The sequence below is a fragment of the Ovis canadensis genome, chromosome 15 (assembly GCF_042477335.2).
Source record: "Ovis canadensis isolate MfBH-ARS-UI-01 breed Bighorn chromosome 15, ARS-UI_OviCan_v2, whole genome shotgun sequence".
Classification (NCBI taxonomy): Eukaryota; Metazoa; Chordata; class Mammalia; order Artiodactyla; family Bovidae; genus Ovis; species Ovis canadensis.
The window spans coordinates 32294483-32321754 of NC_091259.1; the positions used below are offsets into that span (position 1 = coordinate 32294483).

At 45.5% G+C, this 27272-nt stretch overlaps 1 protein-coding gene and 1 non-coding gene across 2 annotated transcripts in view; both read left to right on the forward strand.

Annotated features, from left to right (window-relative positions):
• The window catches only part of HTR3B (5-hydroxytryptamine receptor 3B), a 43970-nt gene extending 20818 nt beyond the window's left edge, over nucleotides 1-23152 (forward strand). Inside the window, exons 4-10 of the mRNA XM_069553285.1 lie at nucleotides 7001-7045; nucleotides 7515-7624; nucleotides 8600-8769; nucleotides 9277-9434; nucleotides 20885-21095; nucleotides 21482-21673; nucleotides 22902-23152. Coding sequence (XP_069409386.1) covers nucleotides 7001-7045; nucleotides 7515-7624; nucleotides 8600-8769; nucleotides 9277-9434; nucleotides 20885-21095; nucleotides 21482-21673; nucleotides 22902-23152 — 1137 coding nt within the window. The remainder of the gene's footprint in view (nucleotides 1-7000; nucleotides 7046-7514; nucleotides 7625-8599; nucleotides 8770-9276; nucleotides 9435-20884; nucleotides 21096-21481; nucleotides 21674-22901) is intronic.
• Nucleotides 22112-22215, forward strand: LOC138421431 (U6 spliceosomal RNA). Its single transcript, XR_011249509.1, has one exon. It is a non-coding gene; the product is annotated as a U6 spliceosomal RNA (small nuclear RNA).
• Nucleotides 23153-27272: the final 4120 nt, after the last annotated feature.

The following is a 27272-nucleotide window of genomic DNA, read 5'->3' on the forward strand; positions in this document are numbered from 1 at the left end:
AACATTAGGATATAGAGACCTTCCTCTCCAGCCACGTGACTGAGTCAGCAAGATACACAGTGGGGAAGAAACTGGTCTGGACACTTTGTAGATGTAAAGGTGTATTTGTTAGGAGAGAGTAGTGAAAAGCTGTATTATTTGGTAATGGAAACTATACTCCGGACCTTTTCTCCCTACGACGAGGGGACCCTCGTTGACTGGAACTAAGCCTATATACTCTCAGACACTCATTCTGTGTCCAACTCTTTGAGACTCCCTTGGCAAGAATACTGAAGTGGGTTGCCATTTTTCTCCTCCAGGGGATCCTCCCGACCCAGGGATCAAATGTGTCTCCTGGATTAGCAAGAGGATTCTTTACCACTGAGCCACCTGGGAAGCAACTAAGCCTAGAATGGATTCTTTTTGTGCTTTCATGGGTGAGACATGATCTATCGCAGGCTGTCTCAGCCAGTGAAACTTGGAAGAAAGAGGTGAGCCCAACCTGGAGCTCTCACTAGAGGCCTTATTTTTTTAAGTCTTTATTGAATTTATTTCAGTGTTGCTCCTGTTTTATGTTTTGATTCTTTGGCCACAGGTAAGCTCCCTGCCCTGAGCCCCACAGAGCTGATATTGGTTGGGAGTCCCCTCTGTCCCTCTTCCAAGCTGTTTCTTAGGGAAATGCTGTGAATTCAGTGTTTTCACTTTGTACAATCAGTCCTGGAGGACTGCAGATATTTGCGGATTGAACCAACTCTGCATCGAAAATATTTTTTTTTATTTATTTAGCCATACCCAGCAGCTTGTGGGATCTTAGTTCCCTGACAGGGATTGAACGTGGGTCCTCCAAAGTGAAAGCATGGAGTCCTAACCATTAGACCAAAAATATACATATTTTTTAAATTCCAGAAAGTTCCAACAAATAAAACTTGGATTTGCCTGCCATGCACTGACAACTATTTACATGGCATTTATATTGTATTGGGTAATTATGAGTATTCTAGAGATGATTTGGGCTTCCCAGGTGGTGCTAGTGGTAAAGAACCCATCCGCCAGAGCGCGAGACACAAGAGATGTGGGTTCAGTCTCTGGGTCAGGAAGATGCCCTGAAGGAGGGCATGGCAACCCCTGCCAGTATTCTTGCCTGGAGAATCTCATGGACAGAGGAGCCTGGTGAGATACAGCCCATGGGGTCTCAAAGAGTCAGACACAACCAAAGCAAATAAGCAATTACAGCACAGAGATGACATAAAGTATACAGGAGACTGTGTGTAGGTTCTATGCAAATACCTCTCCATTTTATACATAAGGAACTTGAGTATCTGTAGATTTTGGTAACCAAGAAGGTTTTGGAGCCTCTGGAGCCAATCCCCCATGGATACTGAAGGACAAGTGTATACCATTTTAAAACCTGCTTTTCCCAAGTATCTGTTTGAGATTCACAAAAATCTGTAGAGGAAGTACACTCAGGCTAGCCTTTGTTGAACAACTATAACGGGGTTACTGTATTTGTGAACCATCCTTTTTTTCTAAAGGTACCTAGAAATATTTATGCAATAACAACTTGCTTTCTTGATTCCAGAAAAGGGGAACTTTAAAATTTTATTGTTTTTCTTTCAAACTATGCCACCCCCTGTGCACACCTGTATAGTCTTGAGTATTGCACACTTCCAGGTGCACCCCCTCCAAAGAGCAAATATCAATAGCACCTCCCTAGCCCCACCCAACCTGGACTGAGGACAGTGGTAGTCTTGACCCTATGCACAAACATCATATATCTTTGATGTGGTTGGATAATTCCCTGGAAAATTAATTTAATTTATGTATCTTGTTCTAGGGAAGAAAATGGACCTGTTTATTTGCTTTCATGCCATAACTCCCCAGCTCCATTGTTTTACTGAAACTGGTATTATACTTAATATTACAGAAGTACAAATGTTACTTAAATGACTCTTTACCTTTGAACCAAAATCAACAGGAGGAGCGTTTCACATTTTATTTTACATATTTTCATCTTGGATTTTTTATATCTCTATTCTCTTTGAACAATGCAACTTTTAATGATGGATTGTAAAAGTGAAAAAGTTGCTCAGTTGTGTCCAACTCTTTGCGACCCCATACAGTTCATGGAATTCTCCAGGCCAGAATACTGGAGTGGGTAGCCTTTCCCTTCTCCAGGGGATCTTCCCAGCCTAGGGATCAAACTCAGGTTTCCGGCATTGCAGGCGACTTCTTTACCAGCACAAGGGAAGCCCAAGAATACTGGAATAGGTACCCTATCCCATCTCCAGGGAATCTACCTGACCCAGGAATCGAACTGGGGTCTCCTGCATTGCAGGCAGATTCTTTACCAACTGAGCTATCAGGGAAGCCCATGGGAAGAAATGGATTTATCTGTAGTCTGTATCAGCCTTCTTACTTATACATTCCCTGGAAATGTTTTCAACGGTGTGGAGATTCCTTAAAAGACTGGAAATAGAACTGCTTTATGACCCAGCAATCCCAATGCTGGGCATACACACTGAGGAAACCAGAATTGAAAGAGACATGTGTACCCCAATGTTCATAACAGCACTGTTTATAATAGCCAGGACATGGAAGCAACCTAGATGCTCATCAGCAGATGAATGGATAAGAAAGCTGTGGTACATATACACAATGGAGTATTACTCAGCCTTTAGAAAGAATACATTTGAATCAGTTCTAATGAGGTGGATGAAACTGGAGCCGATTATACAGAGTGAAGTAAACCAGAAAGAAAAACACCAATACAGTATACTAACACATATATATGGAATTTAAAAAGATGGTAACAATAACCCTATATGTGAGATAGCAAAAGAGACACAGATGTATAGAACAGTCTTTTGGACTCTGGGAGAGGGAGAGGGTGGGATGATTTGGGAGAATGGCATTGAAACATGTATATTATATATTCTTATAAGAAACGAATCGCCAGTCTAGGTTAGATGCAGGATACAGGATGCTTGGGGCTGGTGCACTGGGATGACCCAGAGGGATGGTACAGGGAGGGCTCCTCCCTCCTCCCTCCTGGAGGAGGGTTCAGGATGGGGAACACGTGTACACCCGTGGCGGATTCATGTTGATGTGTGGCAAAACCAATACAATATTGTAGAGTAATTAGCTTCCAATTAAAATAAATAAATTTAAATTTAAAAAAGTAAACAACAACAAAAACGGTTTCCTTTTTCTCTATTAATACATTTTTTAAATGGCAACTCTATTGATGTATAACCTAACTACAAAATTCATCTATTTAAAGTATACAATTCAGTGGTTTTAGTATATTCACCAGAGAAGGCAATTGCACCCCACTCCAGTACTTTTGCCTGGAAAATCCCATGGATGGAGGAGCCTGATGGGCTGCAGTCCATGGGGTCGCTAGAGTTGGGCACGACTGAGCGACTTCACTTTGAATTTTCACTTTCATGCACTGGAGAAGGAAATGGCAACCCACTCCAGTGTTCTTGCCTGGAGAATCCCAGGGACGGGGGAGCCTGGTGGGCTGCCGTCTATGGGGTCGCACAGAGTCGGACATGACTGAAGCGACTTAGCAGCAGTAGCAGCAGCAGTATATTCACAGAGTTGTGCAACCATCACCAATATCTAATTTCAGAGCATTTTATCACTTCAAAAAGAGCCTTCATACAGTTAGCAGTCATATCCTGCATCCCATCCCCACCAGCCCTAGGCAAACACTAATCTAATTTTTACCTCTATAGAGCTGCCTATTCTAGACATTTCATATAAATGGTATCTTACAATAAATGGCCTCTTGTGACTGAATTCTTTCATTTAGCATAATGTCTTCAAGGTTCATCTATATTGTAGCATATATCATATTTCATTACTTTTTAGTGCTGGAAAATATTCTATTGAATGGATATATACTAATTTTGTTTATCCATTCATCAGCTGATGGGCATTGGCTTATTTTTACTTTTTAACTGCTGTGAACATTCCTGTACAGGTTTGCTTTTTTTTTTTTTTCTGTACAGGTTTTTTTTAAGTGTGTGGACTTGTTTTCAAGTCTCTTGATTATTCACTTAGGAGTGGAATTGCTAGGTCATATGTTAACTCTATATTTAACATTTTAAGGAACTACCATACTGTTTTGCAAAGTGGCTGCACAAGTTTAAAATCCCACTAACAATGTATGAGGCTCCAATTTTCAACATTCTTCCTAACACTTGTTATTTTAATTTTCTTCATCCTAGTGGGGTAGAGTGGTATCTCATTGTGGTTTTGATTTGCATTTCCCTAATAACTAATGATGTTGAGCATCTTTTCAAGTGCTAATTGGCCACATTTGTAGATTTCTTTTGGAGAAATATCTATTCAAGTCCTTTGCTCATTTTTTTTTTCAAATTTGTATTGGAATATAGTTGATTTACAATATTGTATTCATTTCAGGTATACAGCAAAATGATTCAGTTATACATATACATACCTATTCTTTTTCAGATGCTTTTCCCATTCAGGTTATTGCAGAATATTGAGTAGTCATTAAAAAAAATTTTTTTGGCCACACAGCATGTGGGATCTTAGTTCCCTGATCATTCAAACCCATACCTCCTGCATTGGAAGTTCGGAGTCTCAATCACTAGACTGCTAGAGAAGTCCCTAAATAATTATTTTTGTTGTGGTAAAATACACATAATATAAAATTTACCATCTTAACCATTTTTTTAAGTGTGCAGTTCAATGGCACTAAGTACATGCTCATTGTTGTACAATCATCACCACGTCCATCTCTAGAACTCTTCATCTTCCAAAACTGAAACTCTCTACCCATTAAACACTAACTCCCCATTTCCCAGCCCCTGGCAACCATCATTCTACTTTCTGTCTCTCTGAATTTGACTGGTTTAAGTACCTAGACTTAGTGTATGCTGGAATCCCGTTGTCCTTCTGTGACTGGCTTACTTTGTGACTTAGCATAAAGACTTCAAGTTCATCCACAGTGTAGCATCTGTCAGAATTTCCTTTCTTTTAAAGACGGAGTAATATTCCATTGTATGTATGCACTACATTTTGTTCATTCATCCCTCCACTGATGGACACTTGTGTTGCTTCCATCCCTTGGCAACTGTGACTAATGCTGCCGTGAACACGGATGTGCAAATATCTGTCCTAGTTCTTGTTTCCAGTTCTTTTGGGTAAACGCCAACGAGTGGAATTGCTGGACCATGTAGTAGTTCTATTTTAAGTTTTTACGAATGGCACACTGTTCTCCATAGCAGCTGCACCATTTTACGCTCCCAACAATAGTGCACAAGAATTCCAATTGCCCTCACCAACACTTATTTTCTGCTTAAAAAACAAAGTAGCCATCCTAATGAGAGTGAAATGGTATTTCATTGTGGATTTTGATTTGTATTTCCATAGTGATTAGAGATTATATAAGCCAGCTCTAACTCTGACTGCCATAACAAATATCATAGACATGGTGACTGAAACAACAGAAATTTATTTCTCACAGTTTGGGAATCTGGAAAGTTCAAGATCAAAGTTCTGGCCAATTTGGTTCCTAGTAAAAGTTGTCTTTCCAGCTTGCAGATGGCTGCCGTCTCACTGTGTCTTCATATGGAGGAGAAAGAGATCATTCTCTCTTCCTCTTTTTCTAAGGCCACCAAGCCTCTTGGAAGAGGGCCCACCCTTGTGACCTCATTTTACCTTAGTTATCTCCTGAAAGTCCTGTCTCCAAATACAGCCATATATGAATTTTGGAAGAACACAGTTTGGTCCATAGCTATGATGCTGAGCATATTTTCCTGTGTTTATTGCCATTTGAATATCTACTTTGGACAAATGTCTGTTCAAGTCTTTTGTCCATTCTTAAATAAGGATTTCGGTTTTGAGTTGTAAAAGTTCTTTAATATTCGGGATAATAACCCTTTATCAGCTATATGACTCACAAATATTTTCTCACATTCCATGAGTTTCCTTCTCACTATATTATGTTCTTTGATGCTCATTAAATTTTGATTACTTATCTTTATTGTTGAGCTATAAGAGTTCTTTATATATTCTAGATACAAACCCCTTACTAGCTATGTGATTTGCAAGGATTTTCTCCCACACTGTGGATTGTCATCGACTTCCTGTCATTTGACTTTAAAGCACAATAGTTTTAAATTCTGATGAAGTCCCATTTACTTCTTGTTTTGTTGCTTGTGCTTATGGTGTCTTATCTAAGAAATTATTGCCTAATTCAAAGTCATGAATATTTACTCCTATGTTTTGTTCTAAGAGATTTGTAGTTTTAGCTCTTACGTTTAGGTTTATGATCCATTTTGAGTTAATGTTTGAATGTGATATGAAATATTCCTTTTCTTTTAATCCCTAAGAACATAGTAACTATAGCATGTTTTTGTTTTTACTAGATTCAATATGAAAAAACTTGAATGAAGAGGTTTTTTTTTGTTTTGGGGGGCCTTTGCCTTTTTAATTGCTGATTCATTGTAGAATGGGGAAATCACATCTATTTATATCAGCAAAAATATACCTCACTTGGATTAAGCTCATTCAGTCTGTTTTATAAGCAGAGAAATCCAAACATAAGGTAACAACAGGAAAGGCTGCCAATGGCAATTGAAATATTAATAATACTCATTCAAAGATTAGGAATAACATCTTAATTACAGATAAGAGCTTGGTCTCATGTTTTTAGTCCAGAATTGTCTATAACTATATATCATCTTTTAGTCTGATTAATGGCAGAGTAACTATTAAAGTAGGAAAGAGATTAGCAAATCATTTAACATGTCAAGTGCAGTTAAAGCATCATTTTGTCATAGATAATGCAGTAAAGCTTATAGCAACAGGTGTATGTAATAAATAACTGGGACTACTCAGATCCTAAAGAGTCAAGGTAATGTTTTTAAAATCAACATTATTTACTTGGATGCAATTTTCTTCCTCTAAATTGTCATACTGTTGAATTGGGCTTTGATTTACTGACTCTCTAAGATTTGGTGTGTATTTAATCTTTGCTTTGCAGGATACACAGAATCAAAAATTAAAGACAAGCATATGGTATCGTGAGGTAAATGATTATTATTTTTTCCTTCTATGCATGCTGGACTCCTGAAATTGATCTGCTGAAAAATGTAATTATTTGAAAGAATAGATATTATCTTTGCTTTTTTCTTTTTTTGGCTACACCATGTGGCATGTGGGATCTTATTTCCCTGACCAAGGATCAAACTCATGCCCCCTGCAGTGAAAGCTCTAAGTCTTAGCCGCCGGATTGCCAGGGAAGTCCCAGTAATAGATATTATCTTTCCTTTTAAAGTTCCTTACATCTGCAGCAGGCCTGATTTATTAGAATCTGAGTAAGACATATGGCTGTTGTTTCTGATTAGGGCAAACATCTTTAGGAATTGGATGAGAAATCCTCTCCCCTAACAGATAGTAGCAACAGGCTGATCAATTGAGTTATTCATTCAAAGTCCTCCTCAGTTCTTTGATGGGGCTGACATTGCCTCTTTGTGACATTTTCTTTTTGGCTACAGGTTTGGGATGATGAGTTTTTATCCTGGAACTCCAGCATGTTTGATGAAATTAGAGAGATCTCTCTACCTCTAAGTGCCATCTGGGCCCCTGATATCATCATAAATGAGTAGTAAGTGTGTTGGGTTGTGTTTGTGTGGGCTGTAGACTGCTTAGAATACTCAAGCCAGCTGCTGCTTCCTTTCAGACATTGTTACTATTCTTTGTTTCTCAACTTGAAGAGGAGCTGCATTGTTGGGAGCATTCAGGTTAGCAGTATCAAAACCATGAGTTGACATCATTCAAGATACAGTGTGTGCGTGCATGCTAAGTCCCTTCAGTCGTGTCCAACTCTTTGCAATCCCATGGACTGTAGCCCACCAGGCTCCTCTGTCCATGGAATTCTCCATGCAAGAGTACTGGAGTGGGTTGCCATGCCCTCCTCCAGGGGATCTTCCCAACCTGGAGACTGAATCTGCATCTCTTCCATCTCCTGCATTGGCAAGCAGGCTCTTTACCAATAGCGCCACCTGGGAAGCCCTTTAAGATAAAGATTTGATTGCTGCTGCTGCTGCTAAGTCGCTTCAGTCGTGCCCAATTCTGTGTCACCCCATAGACAGCAGCCCACCAGGCTCTTCTGTCCATGGGATTCTCCAGGCAAGAATACTGGAGTGGGTTGCCATTTCCTTCTCCAACGCATGCATACATGCTAAGTTGCTTCAGTCGTGTCCGACTCTGTGTGACCCTATGGACAGCAGCCCACCAGGCCCCTCTGTACATGGGATTATCTAGGCAAGAATACTGGAGTGTGTTGCCATAGCACCACCTGGGAAGCCCTTTAAGATAAAGATTTGATTGCTAATGCTTGATGTTGCCCTTGGATTATATCTGTGTTTTGACAGTAGCAAGTAAGTTGGCCCACGAGGCTGTCATCACTGAACCGACGTTTGCCAGATGACTGTCTCATGGACAATGTGATTCAGTCTTTGCACTTCTGGGCTAGCCTGGGATGATATATGGTCACTACCATCTCATAATCAGTTCTGTTTACGTATTAAAATGATGAAAGCTCACTCTGTAACAACAAGATCTCTTCTGTTTCACACAGTGTGGACATTGAAAGATCACCTGACCTTCCCTATGTCTATGTGAACTCATCTGGGACCATTAAACACTCCAAGCCCATCCAGGTGGTCTCTGCATGCAATTTGGAGACATATGCTTTTCCATTTGATGTCCAGAATTGCAGCCTAACCTTCAGTAGCATTCTGCACACAGGTAAGTCATGAGAAGTGTAGTCTGCTTAGTGGGCAAACGCACTTGTGCTGGGTGGGCACACAAAGGTGAAATTATGTTATGTGGCCCCTCAATTGATTTTGTTTTTGCACATAACTGGCTTTTTATAAATCTAAAATCTTGCCGTTATTTGGCTCCTGGTGCAATTCAGACTAACCACAGTACTGTGCCCAGAGATAGGGCCCTTTGCTGCTGTTGGTTTGAAAACACAATATTAGGCCTCCATTGCCATTGAGAACGTTACAGAATTCTCATTCTACAGACAATGGAGTGCAAACCCTCAGTTCATAGCTGCTTTCTTTTCACAACCAGAAAGTTTTTGTTCCTCATCATTACCCCTAATTCAAAATGGTATATTGAACCCCATCTCAGCAAGACTGTCCATACGGGAGCAAGAATTAAAAGGAAGGGTTTTAATTGGGAATTAGAAAAGTGGGTTGTCTTTGGTGCCTGTTTCTATGGGAAATCAACTGTTTCTGTTATTTTCAGTGGAAGATGTAGACCTGGCCTTCCTGAGAAGCACAGAAGACATTACACATGACCAAAAGGCATTTTTGAATGACAGTGAGTGGGAACTTCTTTCTGTGTCCTCAACCTACCGCATCCTGCAGAACAGCGCTGGAGATTTTGCACAGATTCAGTTCAATGTAGGTTCCACCCCTCTTCCTGTCCCTGTTGCCTACTTCTCTGCAGTCTTTCGCCTCCCCTATCAGGCTGGGCAATCTCTGCTCTCCTGCATCTTCTCATTCGTATCACCTAAGCACAGCTGATTGGGATGGCTCCAGACATCCATTTGCATCTGAGCCCAGAGGTTCAGCCTTAGATCCTGGACTCCTGCTGGAGCGGTTACATACATGAACATAAAGAGGATGGTTTTCAGACACAGAGCCCCGAACCAGCCACTGCAGCAGGAGTCCTCACGCCTTTCAGCACATATAACATTCTCACTTCTAATTGCTACTGAGAAGCAAAAAGAAAGAAAGAAGAAACCCACACACAGCAACCAAAATTAGGAGAAAAACGTCTCTTCAGTATGAATGTCCTGTGTGACATTAAGTAAATTATTAATTATTCCAGATGCAAATGCATAAAATTATCATATTATTAACTTAAGTTTCTTGAGGGATTAGCTAACCTGTCACCAGCAGGATCCTCAGAGACTGCTGGTGGTTTCCAGATCTGAGAAGTACAACTGCTCAGCACGGACCTGATAAGAACCCAGGCTTCTCAGATGCGCCAGCAGGAATGCTTGTGGCTGCATTGTTCCTGGGGAAATGTGTCCACTGTTGCCTGGAGGGGGCAGTGGGAGCAGGACAGTAAAGCCTGCTGCTTTGCAGTCCAGGGGCACCGTTCCTCCTTCCCTCCTGACAAACCATCCTGACATGTGGTCTGCAGCAAGTTTCTGCAGCCAGTAGACTTGTGATTAGTGTTCAACCCTGTTTTTCTGCACAAAGTCAGCTAGTGATGGTGATAGCTGGGGGGTGGGAGGGTCCTTCAGACCAGGTAATCTGACTGAAAGCTAGAGGCTACAGACAGGTCAGGATTAAGTACAGCTGAATTCTCCTAGAAACAAACCTTTTGAATAAGAAGGAAAAAATTAGACTACACTAAGGTGCTATGGTTACAATGGATAATTACCTGCTAAGGAGGATGGTGGTGGTGAAATAAGCAATTATTGAGGGCACAGAAACCCTCCATTGGTTAGAAGGTGTGGTATGCAGTTTTCTAGTAAAGCACTTGTTAAAACAAGGCCTCTTAAATACAGCTGTGATTTGAACCTGACTGATGTATAATGCTGGGCACCAGCTAACCCCAATTCACGCCTTGCTTGCGGTAGGGCTTGAGTCCTTGCCTATTCTACTTGGTTTTTTAGCAAAGCTTACATTGTGGCTTGTTTGTCCACTTTTTTTACCGAGGGAAAGGGAGGGGGGGGCGGTGGAAAAGAAAGCTTTTTTAATTTCAATGAGTTTCTTGGCTCAGAGTAAACACCTCATTAATTTTAAAGATATCAGCCTGCAAACATTATTAATGCAGCCCGAATAATGGAGAGCATTAAAGGGAAATGTGAGGGAGTAGCACGTGCAAGGTGGAACACAGTCACCTACCAAGCACTCCGGAGAAGGCTGCACACACCATTACCTACACTGCACGGAAGAGACAAAGACGGGAGAAGGGGCAGGCAAGCCGGAGTGTCGGAGTGCGCGTGCACACACTCGCTCCCCATCTCTCCATAGCGCAGCCGCTATGTGTAGTTACATGTCACCCTCTACCCTAAATATCGTCTTCTCAATGGCGGTCAAGTTTTTCTGTGTCCTAGCTCCATTTTAAATATGATGAGCACAGGCATAAAATATTGTTAAAGAGAGGAGAGGCTTCCCTGAATCACAGGGAACAGGTCCGCGTTTCTTTGCTATCTTCCCCGCCATGCTGCTTCTCCATTCAGTGTTTCCGCAGAGGGCAGCCAGAGAGGGCAGTGAACCGATTTCTTGCTCTGGGAGCTTTTCCCAGGGTTCTGTTGCCGTGCGGGCTACAGTGGGTTGTTTGGGTGGGTGGGGGGTTGCCTTCCACCCTGGCCCTCGGGAGCAGAATCCTGAGAAGAGTCGCCGATCGTGCTTAGTGAGGCAGGGAGCCGAACTCAGGAACAGTTGTGCAACTCTGGAAGACAAAGTAGACTGAGTGACTCTCCAGGTCAGTTCTTCGCCCTCTTGACCTCTCCCAGCCTCCACGACTCCCCTGTTCCCGCTACGTGCATAGTGATGGCTAGTGTTCTCTTCGTTGCTCCATGCCAGATATCCAGCCCTGAACTGAGTAGTCAAATCACCTTGGTCTCCTTCAACAACCGTTAGGCAATGATGTGAAATTCAGAGCCCAGTTTCCTGCCCACACTGGACCCGCCAGAGTCCTGACAGCAAAAGGCCAGCTTCCTCTTAATCTAATCACCTGCTGTGTCTCCATCCTGGCTGCCCAGCACGGGGCTGGGGACAGATACAGTAGAGTTCAGTTCAGTTCAGTTCAGTCGCTCATTCGTGTCCGACTCTTTCCGACCCCATGAATCGCAGCACGCCACGCCTCCCTGTTCATCACCATCTCCCGGAGTTCACTCAAACTCACGTCCATCGAGTCAGTGATGCCATCCAGCCATCTCATCCTCTGTCTTCTCCTTCTCCTCCTGCCCCCAATCCCTCCCAGCATCAGTCTTTTCCAATGAGTCAACTCTTCGCATCAGGTGGCCAAAGTACTGGAGTTTCAGCTTCAGCATCATTCCCTCCAAAGAAATCCCAGGGCTGATCTCCTTCAGAATGGACTGGTTGGATCTCCTTGCAGTCCAAGGGACCCTCAAGAGTCTTCTCCAACACCACAGTTCAAAAGCATCAATTCTTCGGTGCTCAGCCTTCTTCACAGTCCAACTCTCACATCCATACATGACCACTGGAAAAATCATAGCCTTGACTAGAGGGACCTTTGTTGGCAAAGTAACGTCTCTGCTTTTCAATATGCTATCTAGGTTGGTCATAACTTTCTTTCCAAGGAGTAAGCGTCTTTTAATTTCAGGGCTGCAGTCACCATCTGCAGTGATTTTGGAGCCCCCCAAAATAAAGTCTGACACTGTTTCCACTGTTTCCCCATCTATTTGCCATGAAGGGATGGGACCAGATGCCATGATCTTCGTTTTCTGAATGTTGAGCTTTAAGCCAACTTTTTCACTCTCCTCTTTCACTTTCATCAAGAGGCTTTCGAGTTCCTCTTCACTTTCTGCCATAAGGGTGGTGTCATCTGCATATCTGAGGTTATTGCTATTTCTCCCGGCAATCTTGATTCCAGCTTGTGCTTCTTCCAGCCCAGCGTTTCTCATGATGTACTCTGCATAGAATTTAAATAAGCAGGGTGACGGCAGAAGGAGGAACAAAGATCTAAATGCATGTTCCGCCTGGGCCTGATGTACACGCTGCCGCTGACACTGAATCAAATGCTTCGGGTACCCGCTGGTTCCTGCTAACGCACCATCTGTCTGTGGCTCCAGGACGTGTATTGTTGATCAGAGAGCACCGTTGACACCTTGGAGTCAGGCTGCATTCCACAGGGAGCCCAGAGCAGAGGCACAGACGCTGTGTGCAGCCTGGTGCCCGAGCCAGCGGCCACGGGAGGGGAGGCTTCCTTCAGTACACTGTTGGAGACGCTGGTTCCCAGAAACAGGATGAGCATTCAATTTCTGTACGGCAGTGCCTTTTTTTAAGTTATTTTATCTATTTATTCACGGCTGTGCTGGGTCTTCGCTGCTGCATGGCTGCCACTCTCTGGTTGGTGTGCGCTCAGGCTTCTCATTGCTGGGGCTTCTCTTGTGGAGCTCAGGCTCCAGAGTGCTCGGGCTTCCGAAGTTGCAGCTCACCGGCTCTAGAGCACAGCTTCAATAGTTGTGGTGAATGGGCTTGGTTACTCTGTGGCACGTGGGATCTTCCCAGACTGGGGATCAAACCTGTGTCTCCTGCATTGGCAGGCGGATTCTTTACCACTGAGCCACCGGGGAAGCCCGTGTCTGGCACTGTTTTGTTTCTTTTCTGTTTTCTAAAGAATGATGGTAGAAGTATGGGGAGGTAGAAATGATACTTGAGAACTCTTGTTGGATGCAAGGGCTTCCCAAGTGGTGCTAGTGGTAAAGAAGCCGTCTGCCAAGGCACAAGACATAAGAGAGCCCAGTTTGATCCCTGAGTCAGGAAGATCCCCTGGAGGAGGGCATGGCAACACGCTCCGGTATCCTTGGACATAGGACTCTGCAAGCTACAGTTCATGGGGTTGCAAAGAGTTGGACACAACTGAAGTGACTTAGCATGCATGCATTGGATGCAAACTGGCAGACAGTTGTGGGAACTATAGTGAGCCCTGACCCCAGATATCTGCTCCCAGCTATGCTCATGTGAGCAGGAATTGGGAGACCTATAGGAGACTCCTAGAAAAATGAAGAGGGGCATTTGTGGAAGGAATATGCCTCATATATCCTATTTTTCAGATGTAATTTTCCTTTCTAGATTAGAGTAGATTAATTTTGTTGAGATATCGATTGAATGAAGATCATAAACTTGATAGAAGATCCTTCCAAGCTCTACAGGTCACTCCAGAGAGACAGAGAGAGAAAGAGAGAATTTGGACCCCTAGAAACCCTCCAGGGTGAATCAGGACTTTCTGCTAAACCAACTCGACCCATGGTCTAGATCCAAGAAGCTCTCACCCTTGCACAAGGATCTTACTTAAATGGCAGCAACTTTCCCGTTCTTTCTGAATTGGGAATGTTGGGAGGGGCTTGGGAGAGGAGGAAAATGGGCTTCTGTATGAAGCGTGAGTCTGGGCGTCAAAATTCCAACTATGTCATAAAGACGGTCATGCAAAATTGAGTACTGGTGGGGTCTATCATCAAGGAGGCAATTAGAGGCTAACCTTGGGGCCTATTCCATCTCCAAGGAGCTCTCCACACACACATTCTGAATTAGATTGATCTCTTTCATTAACATCAATAGGCTCCAAATACCTTTGTGTACTTATTATTACCTGGCTTTAATGGATAATGAAATTGTGGCATAATATTGCTAACACCTGAAGGGTGTCTAATGGAGAACACGGACTGAAACTAAAGTGCTTTTTCTTCCCTTTCTGTGGAATTTAAAGGCACCAGCTCCTTTAGTCCATTAGAAATGATGGGCTCTAGGTAGGGGCAGTTCTGCAGAGAGCAGTGTCTTGCCGAGCTGGTGATGTACCATTCCGCTGGCATACGGGGGTCACTGCCTCTGACATGAGCTGCAGAGAAGTGGCCCCCAGAAGACCGACTTCAAGAGGGGAGCCCCACTTTGGGCTCACTCCACTCTCTTACCCATTGGAACTAAAAGAACCATTATTAGCAGACTCTAATACAACTCGACACACCTCTTTTGAGTTCTTATCCTGTGCCAAGCTCATTGCTAAGCACCAAGGACACCAGCATGAATAAAACAAGACTCTAGGTTCCTATCATGGGCCTCAAAATCTGCCCAAGGAGGCATGATAACAGCGACCACAAAAACCAAGCACTGAGTCTGTATTAGGCACCATTTAAAAAGTTTCTGTGTTTAATCCTTACATCTCTACAAGATGAGGACTCCACATATCCACATTTTTACAAGTGGTTGAATTGGGGTGCAGAGAACTTAAGCAGTTTACCAAGGATAACAGGTGACTGGTGGAACCAGGACTTGACTGACACACAGCTAAAGAGAAGCAGTATGTTCCAGTCCATTTTGTGACATTTTCCCACTGTGTGTTACTGGCCAAGTCGCCTGTACCCATTTTTTTTTTAAATTATTTATTTATTTTATTTATTTGGCTGCACCAGATCTTAGTTGCAGCAGGCAGGATCCTTTAGTTACAGCATGCCAGATCTAGTTTCCTGACCAGGGATCGAACCTGGGCCCCCTGCATTGGGAGCCTGGCCTCTTAACCACTGGGCCACCAGGGAAGTCCCCACCTGATTAGTTTCTTCAGGTTGCCATAACAAAGTACCACTTTAAGACAATAGAACTTTCTTCTCTCGTAGTTCTGGAGGTCAGAAGCCTGTAAGCAAAATGTAGGCAGGGCTGGTTCCTTCTGGGCACTCTGAGGGACAGTCTGCTTCTTGCTTCTCCTTTAACTTTTAGTGGTTGCTAACAATCTTGGCTTCCCTGGGCTCGTAGGATGCGTCATTCCAATGCCTGCCTCCATCTTCACATGCTTACAAAGGTATTATCCTTTGTATGTCTCTTCTCTTCTTACAGGGACACCAGGCATATTGGCTTAAGGGCTCACTCTGTTCTGTAAGACCTCATCTTAACTAATTTCATTTGCAATGATCTCATTTCCAAATAAGGCTGTATTCTGAGCTTCTGGAAGGACATGAATTTGGGGGAGCATTATTCAACCCAGTGGACCTTCCGAGGAGGCTCAGTGGCAAAGAATCAACTTGCCAGTGCAGGAGACACAGGTTCCATGCCTGGGTTGGAAAGATCCCCTTGAGAAGGAAATGGCAACCCGTTCCAATATTCTTGCCTGGAAAATCCCATGGACAGAGGAACCTGGCAGGCTGTAGTCCATGGGGGTCACAAAAGAGCTGGACAGAACTGGTGATAAACAACAGCATTCAACCCAATAGAGTCTGCCACCTTTTGACTCCCCCAAATTCATATCTGTCCCACATGCAGAATATAGCCACCCTATCCCAACATCCCAAATATCTTAACCCATTTCAGTACTGATTCTAAGACCAAAAAGTAGTGAAGTGTTAGTCACTCAGTTATGTCTGACTCTTTGTGACCCCATGGAGTGCAGCCTGCTAGGCTCCTCTGTTTATGGGATTTTCCAGGCATGAATGCTGGAGTGGGTAGCCATTCCCTCCTCCTGGGGATCTTCCTGATCCAAGGATCAAGCCTGGGTCTCCTGCATTGCAGGCAGATTCTTTACAGTCTGACCCACCAGGGAAGCCCTCTAAGATGAAAATATCATCTAAATATAAACTCAGAAAGTCCCAAATGTTATCATCAAATCAAGCATAGACTCTGGGTATGGTCCATTCTGGGGCAAACTTCTGTCTGCAGGCCTGTGAAACATCTAACTGTCAGAATCTGGTTCCTGATCCCATAAGACATGGGGTCAGGAGTCAGGGGCAAGAGCGGGGACCTGTCCTGTCAGCAGTTCTAACTCTAATATTTAGGATTGTGCCTGACCTCTGTTCATGCTCAATTCATGTTTCTTGAACATGAGCATAAAGGGCTTTGAGGATCAAATGAGATCATGGGAACAAAACATTTCTCAAAACTGTGGGATAAAATTAGAGTTTCTTTAGGCTGTACTGGGCTTGTAGAGAAAAGTAGACTAGTCCATAGGTAGTATTGCCCCCAAATCATCCTAAAGAAAAAGGTGGGTCCTTTGTTCTTGAAGGAAAGCAAAACTACAGGTATTGTTTGATCCATCTTAAGAACTGGCTCATCCTTGCTAAAAGGCAGAAGAATGGATGAAGTGGTTTTGGAAAGCCTAAGTTTACGATTTTATGTCAGCTTATAACTTATACAATTTTTTGAGTTGGAGAACTTTCTGCTTTATCTCACAGCCCAAGCTAATTGTCTACCCTTGTACCTACCTGTTTCCTTTCTTCTTTCAGCTACTTTTGATATCCAGTGAGGAATATCCTCACATTGAGACTGACTACATAAATTTGTGGGGCTTCATGCAAAGTAGAAATGCAGGGTCCCTTGCTTAAAAATTATTAGAACATCAAAATTACACCAAGCCAAGCATGGGGCCCTTCTAAGTGCAGGACTCCCTATGACTGCATGAAGCCAGCCTGCCTCCCAGCCTCTCAGTTCTTGCCACACCTCTTCCCTGACACCTTGCGGAACACGCTGCTGCTGCTGCTGCTAAGTCGCTTCAGTCGTGTCCGACTCTGTGCGACCCCAGAGACGGCAGCCCACCAGGCTCTCCCATCCCTGGGATTCTCCAGGCAAGAACACCAGAGTGGCTTGCCATTGAGGTTCGGTGAAACTGCACTTTCTTGGGAACCAGGGACCCTAAGGAGCCACACTGCTCCTCTTTGGTTCTGACCCAGATTTCTATTCACTCTCAGCATCAGCCTCTGGGTGGAGAGGAATCGTCTCAGCATGTGCTATTTACGTGGGAACTTTATTTAAAGAGTACAGCAGCTGATCTCAATTGTACCCAAGATGCTTGGCGAGGCAAAAGTAAACTGTTTTTTAAAAACGGGGAGAAAATCAAGGCTTGGAGAGGTTTGATGCCATCCAGAGTCCCTTAAACCGGCACATGGAACGGAGGGGCTCAGGGCCTCTGCTGTTCTTTGACTCTATTTCTGGGCTCTCTCTGCTTAACCAAACATGCCTGCTTGTGCTTTTCTTTGGGGTAGCATTCTTATTCTCTTCATCTCCTTTATGTAACGTCCACTGTGAAGTCTCAGGGGGTCTTCTTGCTTCTACCCTCCAGAGACAGCAGACTCGGTCGCCCCCCATCCCACAGCCCAGGTGGGGCCCACAACACAAGACCTCATGTGGACTCTGGCCCTGAACTCCCTTCTCCCCACCCCACCTACCGCGGCCACGCCTGTCACAGCACGACAAAGCAAGGAAAGAGATGCAGGGTTTTGACAGTTCATGGTTTTTCTTGTTGACTGCACTTTGGTAAAGATGTATTTTAACCAAATGATGGCAAAACAGTGAGTGTCACTCTGGTTTAGATGTTTGCAGGCAATTAAGTTTAATGCGGAAGACCACAGTCAGACTACAATTGGCCAAATGGCCCTGGTCTACTGAGCTCCACTGAGTCAGGATACGCTTCCGGACCCAAAGGCTGAGGAGCCCTGACTCCCACCAGCAAGGTGACATCTCATCTCACCCAGCCAGGCTCCTCCCCCACCACCTCTACTCCGTCTAGAAGTAATTCTTTTCCAGGCAGGGAGGCCAAGGTGAGAGAGAAGACCCTGAATTCAGCTTAGAGGTCTGATCAAACTGAGAGGAGGCTGTCTGGGAAAGAGCGCAGAGCTTGGAACCAGAAGGTGCATGGGCACATCCCACTTACTCAGCTTACTTACGGGGCTGAACCTTATTTTCAGAAATCTATAGAGTAGGATGCCATACTACCTGCCAACAAACTCACACTGAGTATTAAATAACTCACATTCCATGTGAAAAAGGGTCTAGCACACTTTCTGACATGCAGAAATCATTCAGTTGTTTGGTGAATCAGAGAAATTGGAGGTTTCAGACATTTTTTTTTTTTCATATCTAGCAGCACAGGGCCCAGAATATTCATTTGTTTAATGAACATTTATTGAATGTGTGTGTGTGTGTGTGTGTGTGTGTGTGTGTGTGTGTTTAGTTCCGGAGTCATGTCCAACTCTCTCTGACCCCATGGACTATAGCCCGCCAGGCTCCTCTGTCCATTGGGTTCTCCAGCCAAGAATACTGGACTGGGTTGCCATTTCATTTAGGGGATCTTCCCAAATCCAGGATCAAACCCATGTTTCCTGCATTGGCAGGTGATTCTTTACCACTGAGCTACTGATCAGTTCAGTACAGTCGATCAGTCATGTCCGACTCTTTGTGACCCCATGGACTGCAGCACGCCAGTCTTCCCTGTCCATCACCAACTCCCAGAGCTTGCTCAAACTCATGTCCATCGAGTCGATGATGCCATCCAACCATCCCATCCTCTGTCATAAAATAGGCATTATTTTTGCCCCCATGAGGGATTAAAAATTGCTATTCTCACCCTCAAAGGGTCCACAGTCTGATGGGGACAGCAGCCCTGTCATATCCTGTTTCTCTCCAGGAAGGATGAGAATAGGTTTTGTGTTCATTATAGACACGTCCTATGACCATCCCAGAGAAGGTGGGTATAACAAAATGCCAGTGGCTCTCACTGTAATGTTATGAGACTTAAATTCTCAGCTATAAGACTTCTCTCACGGCCCAGTGGTTAAGAATCCACCTGCCAATGCAGGGGACACAGGTTTGTTTCCTTGCCTAGGAAGATCCCACATGCCACAGGGCAACTGAGCCCCTGCACCACAACCACTGAGCCTGCACTCTAGAGCCCGCAGGCTGCAACTAACGAAGCTCACTCACCCTAGAACCTGTGCTCTGCAACGAGAAGCCCGCACAGCGCGACTGGAGAGGAGCCCACGCTCGCCGCAACTACAGAAAGCCTGTGGGCAGCAATGAAAACCCAGCACAGTCAAGAAATAAATTAATTAATTAAAAAATAAAAATCTCGGCTACCGGATCAGCTCTCTGCCCAGCCATGCTGTGGGCCCTGGTGGATCTCTGCGGTTGCCCCACTTCACAGCTACTTTTGCTCTTGGAGGCTGGACTGTGGCCTGCAGAGATGGGAGCCCTGGTCCAGTTTGGGAGCAGCAGGCAGGGGGAGCAGTGGCTGGAGGTTGGAGGGAGGGGGAGACCGAGTGACGAGTTTATCTTTCCATTTCTCCCCGCTCCAAGGAGCCTCCACCCGTGGGCCGGGCTCCTATGAGGATGCCACGGGTCCCCCCAGCCTCCTCTCCCCTCAGGTTCGACCACATTGCCGGCCCTGGGCCCCTTCAGGCCTACAGGTAGGAACAGCTCAGCCAGTGCCCCAGTCCCTGGGGGCCTGCCCTCCTCCTGTGATCGCTGTATGTCCCGCCTACCTCTTGTCAAGCCCGCCTCAGCCCTCCTAGTTTCACTGTGCCATCTGCTCCTAGCCAGTCCCTGACACACACGCACAGGCACTAAAGTGTGTGCATTCCAAGTAAGAAGAGAGACTAAACCAAAACCAGTGTCATATTTTGCAAACTAAGTGGTTTAAGAAGAAAGATTTTGGGTGTGAGACCTGATTTGAAAAGAGTTTCTCACTCTCCAGCTATGTGAATTTGGACAAGCCATTTAGTCTCTAGGATCCTCTGTCTCTGGGTTAAAATGGAGGTTATAATACTCAGCCCCCCCCCACCCCCAAAAAAATACTCAGCCCCCAGAGTTGCAGTGAGGACTAAAGAAGACAAATCATATGAAACGCTTAGTCCAGTGCCTGGCACACAGCAGGTGCTAAATGAATGGTGGCTTCTTCTTCTTATAATTATGAATAATATTATCCATATTAGTTATGCAAAAGAGCTTAAAGGATCACCACACCCCGCTATTTTCTAAACCACAAAATAACCTTCTGTTTCCAAACAACATAGAGGGACTCCCCTGATGGGCCAGTGGTCAAGAATCTGCCTTGTAATGCAGGGGACACAGGTTCAGTCCCTGGTGGAGGAACTAAGATCCCACATGCACCTCAACTACTGAACCTGTGCTCTCCGGAACCAGTGGGCTGCAAATACTGACCCTATACACCACAACTAGAGACTTCGTGTGCTACAGTGAAAGATCACGCATGAGGTAAAAAAGATCACATGTGCTGCAGCTAAGACCCGACACGGCTAAATAAATAAGTTTTTTAAAAATAAAAATAAATTATGTAGACTTTTCATATTATGTAAAAATGCTGGGACGGCAGTGTTCTTGGCTAGTCCCTTGGCTTGGATCCTCTTGTCAACAGACTGCTTGTCCCTGCCCAGGTGGTGATTCGCAGGCACCCTCTGGTCTACGTGGTGAGCCTGCTGATCCCCAGCATCTTCCTGATGCTCGTGGACCTGGGCAGCTTCTACCTCCCGCCCACCTGCCAAGCCAGGATTCTGTTCAAGACCAGCGTGCTGGTGGGCTATACCGTCTTCAGGGTCAACATGTCTGACGAGGTGCCAAGGAGTGCAGGGAGCACCCCTCTGATTGGTGAGCAGCCCTGGGGTCACCAGGCCTTTAAAAAAATTATTCATTTATTTTTCACTGTGCTGGACATTCATTGCTGCACATAGGCTTTCTTTAGTTGAGGGGAACAGGGGCTACTCCCTAGCTGCAGAGTGCAGGCTCTAGGCTGATGGGTCCAGTAGCTGCTTCGCTGGGCTTAGTTGCCCCAGGGCATGTAGGATCATCCCGGACGAGGGATGGAACCCATGTCCCCTGCATTGGCAGGTGGATTCTTAACAACTGGACCACCGGGGAGTCCAGGTGCCTGTCTGGCATTACTTCTGTCCAAGATCTGATGTTGCCTTTCAGACAGGGAAGCAAGGGGCCCAGAGACTCCTGCTAACCCCACCTCCACTGTCTCCTTCCCTCAGGGGTCTTCTTCACGGTCTGCATGGCCTTCTTGGTTCTCAGCTTATCCAAGTCCATCCTGCTGGTCAAATTCCTCTATGATGAGCAGTGCAGCCAGCAGGAGCAGACCCTCCTGTGTCTTCGAGGGGACACAGAAACCGACCAGCCTCGAATGGATCCCAGGACCCAGCTTGCTGGGGTAGCAGCCCTCCTGTGTCTTCGAGGGGACACAGAAACCGACCAGCCTCGAATGGATCCCAGGGCCCAGCTTGCTGGGGTAGCAGGTTTGTGAGAAGCCTTGAGGTCCCTGTTTGTCTCACTTGATCACTCAGCCCCAGTGCCCACAGGTGGAGCAGTAGGCCAAGCATCACTGTGTGAAAAAATGGAAACATCTGCTTCTTAGCCTCTGCCCTACATTTTACATCAACTCTGTGGAGACAAGACAGTCTTCTGCTGGCTCTATGGAAAGCCTCATGTTAGCCTAGAGATCAGCCCCTCAGTCCCCTTAGCTAGTTTTATTTGCCAGTTTGGAGCCACCGACCTCAGAATAGCAGAATGCCTGCACACACACGCACACACACACACGTGCACAAATAGTTTGTATACATTTGGGTTCTAGTTGCCAAATGTGCAGAAATGTACAGGTCGTCCCAGTGCCCCCTTTGGCAGAACTTACACTAGAATGGGAGTGATACAAAGATGAGTATGGTCCCTGGGCAAGGATGACATGCAAAGGCATGAAGTGGTACCTATTTTTACTGTGCTTTTTAAAATTATTTATTTTTAAGGAGAATAATTGCTTTACAATGTTGTGTTGGTTTCTGCCATACAACAATGTGAATCAGCCATAAGTATACACATGCCCCCTCCCTCTCGAACCTCCCTCCCACCTCCCACCCCATCCCACTCCTCTAGGTTGTCACAGAGCACCAGGTTGAGCTCCCTGTTATACAGCAACTTCCCATTAACTTTACTGCATTCTTAAAAATCAACAAGACACTATAGTCCAAAAGTTCTCATTGCAAGAACAAAAATCTGTAACTGTGTGAGATGATGGGTATTACCTAGGCTTATCATGGTGATCATCTCACAATATATACAAGTATTGAATCATTATGTTGTATGCTTGAAACTAATATGATGATACATATCAATTATACCTCAGTTTAAAGAAGAACCATTCCTGCCCTAAGGCTCTAAGTCAACAAGGGCTGTGCTACCTCAGAAAAATCTCCCAGAAGGATGTAACCTAGACTCATCATCCTGCTTGCCGTGTTCTCCAGGGTTCCTTCAGCACGGCCTTGCCTCCCCTCAGTGGGTAGGGAGAGAGTCCCCAATCTTCCAGCCCACTGGCCACTTGCCCTCAACCTTCCTTGAAGGATAAGGCCATTGGCTTCAATGGAAAGGCAGGGGGAGCTATGGTGTCTCCTGGCTCACCTACAGTATCTTCCTCTCACGCAGAGTCCTCCGTCTGTCAAGAGTACCAGGCCCCATCAGGGACTCTGATGGAAGTCTGGTCCCAGCTTCGATCCATCGGCAGCTACTTCCAAACCCAGGACCAGGTGGACCGACAGGAGCTTGGGTGGCTGGCCCTCCTGCAGCGCTTTGACCGCCTGCTCTTCCAAAGCTACCTTGTTGTGCTGGGGCTCTATGCCGTCACCCTGAGCTCCCTCTGGGTGTCGTGGAGTGGCTAGGAAGACCCAGGGTTGCTAGTGTCCATCCATGGGCTCTCCTGGCACTTGGGGAAGGCTGAACAGTTTTTCGGGGAATATTGGAAGGAGAGGAACGGTGAGTTAAAAAGCTCTCCAGCCCCCAGAACACACATCTAATGAGCTATTGAATGACCCAGGAGTAATACGCTCATGATGAAAATGCATAAACAGTGTGGCGTATCCAGGGAAAAGTAAGCCTGGCTTCTTACCCAGTTCACTCCCCAGAAGGGACCACCATTAGCAGCCTCTTTCAAAAAATTTCTAAGCACATGCAAACATACGTGTATGTTTAAACTGGTTTTTAAAAGGTGTTAAGAATGCACTCCATCTCCAGTCCTGTCATGGTTACTTATTCAGTTAGTCATTCAGCGAAACTTGTATTGAGTGGCCACGAAGCCCCAGGCATTATGTTAGGCATACCAGAGAATACAGAATAAGTCCATTTCAGATCATTCTTCACTTGACTTGCTTTCTGAAGAACCCTGTTCCAACCAGAACACAAAGTTCTGTATCCTGGAGCCATGTCTGTCTCCCAGAGCTCTGGTTCCCACCATCCCAGGGGAGTCCATCTCCCCTGTGCGTTCCTATTGGAAGGGATCCAGACCTAGCACATCTCATAAACACACACCATGCGTGAGGCGCTGAGCTGGGGGGACAAGCTTAATGCATGGCCCTTGGGAGTTTCGGGAAGTTTATAATCCACTATCCTTGCATTAGCCTGCTCTGTCATAGCAAAATACCACAGACCCGTGGGAGCTTAAACAGATGGATTTTCTCACACTTCTGGAGGCTAGAAGTCCAAGGTCGAGGTGTTGACAGGCTTAGTGTCTTCTGAGGCCTCTTCCTGGGCTTGTAGGTGGCTGCCTTCTCCCTGGGTTCCCATCTGGTCTTTCTTCCTGTGTGTGCACAAATGTGTCCAAGCTTCCTCTTCTTCTAAGGACACCAGTCATATTGGAGTGGCCCACCCTAAGGAACTCACTTAATCCTAACTACTTTAAAAGCCCCTTTTTTCTATATGCACACCCATTTGTGAGGTGCTGGGAATTAGGACTTCAACACATGGATCTGAGTGAGACACAGTTCAGCCCATAACCCTCACTTGACTGTGGAGACTTGCCAGGTCCATAATCCAGTGGGTATTCTGGCAGGCTAGAGACCCAAGCAAGAATTGCAGTTGGAGTCCCAAGCTGGTCTTCTAGCAGGATTCTCTCTGCTTCTGGGGAGGTTGGTCTTTTTCTATAAGGCTTTCAAGTGACTGGATGATGCCCACCCACATTCAGATGGTTAATCTGTTTTACTCCAAGTCTACTGGTTTAAGACTTTAAACATCTAAGATACACCTTCAAACAAACATCAAGAATAAGCTTTGAACAAATATCAGTTGGCCAGGTAAGGTGACACTTAAAATTAGCCATCAGAGTCTCGATGGCCCCTTAGCTTCCCATCTGTGCCCACAGCCTCTTGTCTAGATAGACGAGCCCTGATCACCTTGCACTTGGGTAACTAACCAATTTCTGGTTCAGTCTCCTCAGTAGTCAATTCTGGATTGATGAACTGATCTTATGCCATTTCCTATGACCTCATAACCTGAACACTAAGATTAGAACTCAAGCCTTCCACAATGTTTGACTTTCTTCGTTTCTCATTGCTTTTTTTTTTTAATAATTTTTATTATTTTTTGGCCACATCACATGGCACGTGGGATCTTTGTTCCCCAACTAGGGATCAAACACATGCCCCCCTGCAGTGGATGCATGGAGTCTTAATCACCGGACAGCCAGTCTCTCTTGTTGTTTTTTATTATAGTTGTCAATCTAGCCAAGCCAGCCTGCCTGCCAGCCTCCTCAGGAAAGGGTTTACTGCCACCCAAGCCTGTACTTCTAGTCTTCTGTTTCATCCATCTGTATGTCCCTGTGTGAAGACGCTGCTCAAACTCCAGCCTCCTTCTCCCACCCTTCCCACCTGATTGCCCGATGACTCTGTCCCCTCTCCTCTAACTTTAGATGTACCTAATCTCATCCTCCTCTCCTTGGATATTTCATGGCCTAGTGTGTGTGTGTGTGTGTGTGTGTGTGCGTGTGTGTGTGTGTGTGTGCATGCATCACTTGTCAGATCAATCACACACTCCTAGAACAGAAATCTTTTCTATTTCTAACTCATTCCCATCTTGGCCCAGGTCCATACAGTATTTTTTTTTCATGGTAATTCTGCCATAACTATGGCAGAGATACACATTCTAGCTCACCACTGATGGAGGACAGATTTCTAGTTTGTTTCCGCAAGTCTGAGGGACTGAATCTGCCAAGGGTCAGACACCCAGGCCCTCGGCATCCCTCACTCAGAACAGCCACTAGGAGCTGGTGGGTAGAACACAGAGGGACTGAGAGACAGGCATCACTCCCAACACTGCTTACAGAGGACTCCTGTTTGCTTGCAACTTTTTCCAGCACTGAAATTGCCTTAAAAAAAAAATCTGCCCCCCATCCCCCCGAAGAAAGAGAATTTAAATTCAAACAGCCTTTACCTGCCTCCTCCCTCTCTCATTACCTCCCAGTTAGTGCTCAACGCCAATTGTCCATGAAATTCCACTGCTGCTGTTAATGAAATGAGGAGCAGAAGAAGTTTGTGAACAGGAAGTGTCCATGCAAACCTCCACCTGTTTCTCTCCTCGATTCCTACTTCCTATTCCTGGCCTCCTCTGCCTTGACCTGCTCAGTTAGCCTCTGAATTGATCCCTAAATCTCTCTTCACTTCCTTGGTTATTAGAGGAGGCAAAGGTTTGCAGTAAGTCCCCACTATGGGGTCTCCATCCTTTCCACCTGTCTTGGAGAAAGCACCTGACTTTGCTCCTGGCTCCATCACTACCTAGCCAGGGGACCTTGAGAATGACCTCTCCGAGCTTCAGCCTACCCTGTTTGACATCAGAACTGCGTATATTTATTCTGCCCATATCACAGAATTTTGAGGATGACAATGAGGCAATGTACTTAAGCACACTTTGAAAGCTAAGTCATATATTATGAAATAAAAAGGCTTGCCTGCTATCAGCAGATGGATTCCAATCTTGAGTCTTCAGCATGAGGTTCTGTTCTAGCAATCTCTATCAGAATACAGTTATAGGCTGGATTCCACAGAAGTGTCCTTGTTCCAGAATCCAAAGGCCAAGGACTGAAGCCACTATATACCTCCTTGTGGGCAACTCGGGTTGGTGGGAGGGGGCGGGTACTGCCCAAGGGACTTCCTATTTCCCACGCAGTACCCTTGGCTTCCCCTGCCCAGGGAATAACTCCCAGGTTCTCAAAGTCAGCCTCTAAGAAAAAGCCCTTCGGGAGTGAAGCCTGGATGGATGCTGAGTGCGGCCCCAGTGTGTGGATCTCCTCTGTCCAATTGCCAAGTGGCCCTGATCGCAACATGGCAGCTGGGGACACATGCTAAGCCCTGGGTCAGGTCAGCATCCGGAAGCAAAGCCGTCATTAGCAAATGGCACTAGAGCCCCGCTCCTGGAAGAGGGCCCCTCTGCAATGGGAGGAAGACAGGGCACCAACCGCCCTTACTTCCAAAGCATTGTTGGCTCAGCCTCTCCAAGTGCTTATCAATCTCATGATTCCTGGTTCACAGAGGAAGGAAACTGAGGAACAGAGCAAGAATGGGATTTTCCCAGCTGTGATTGCTCCTACCATCTGCTGTTTCCCAGAATCTCAAGTCTTTTCAGCACTCACCAAGAAATCACAGCTCCAGCTCTTGGAGACTTCACTGATGTCTAGAATAAAGAGTTGGTGGAGCGCAGCCCCTGGCTAGGCAGGCAGCCCTCCGTTTGCCATTCTATCTCAGGAGAACTTGCAAGGGTTTCTGCTATGATCTCCCACAGCCTCCACAGGGGTCTCACTTTCCCCCCAGGACATCCCCACCTCTCCCCCCAGTTGTCCTACAGGAGAGGAGCCCTGTAGTTAAGGATGCTGAGCCCTTGGTCTCTTAGATCTTCATGACTCAGCCAGTCTCCCAGGGGCCAGCTTGAAGCTGGATGGTTTAGGTCCTCAAGTGAACCAAAGAGTGGCCCTGTGAGCCACCAGTACAAAGCTGCCCCCGAAGGTATCAGCCTTCC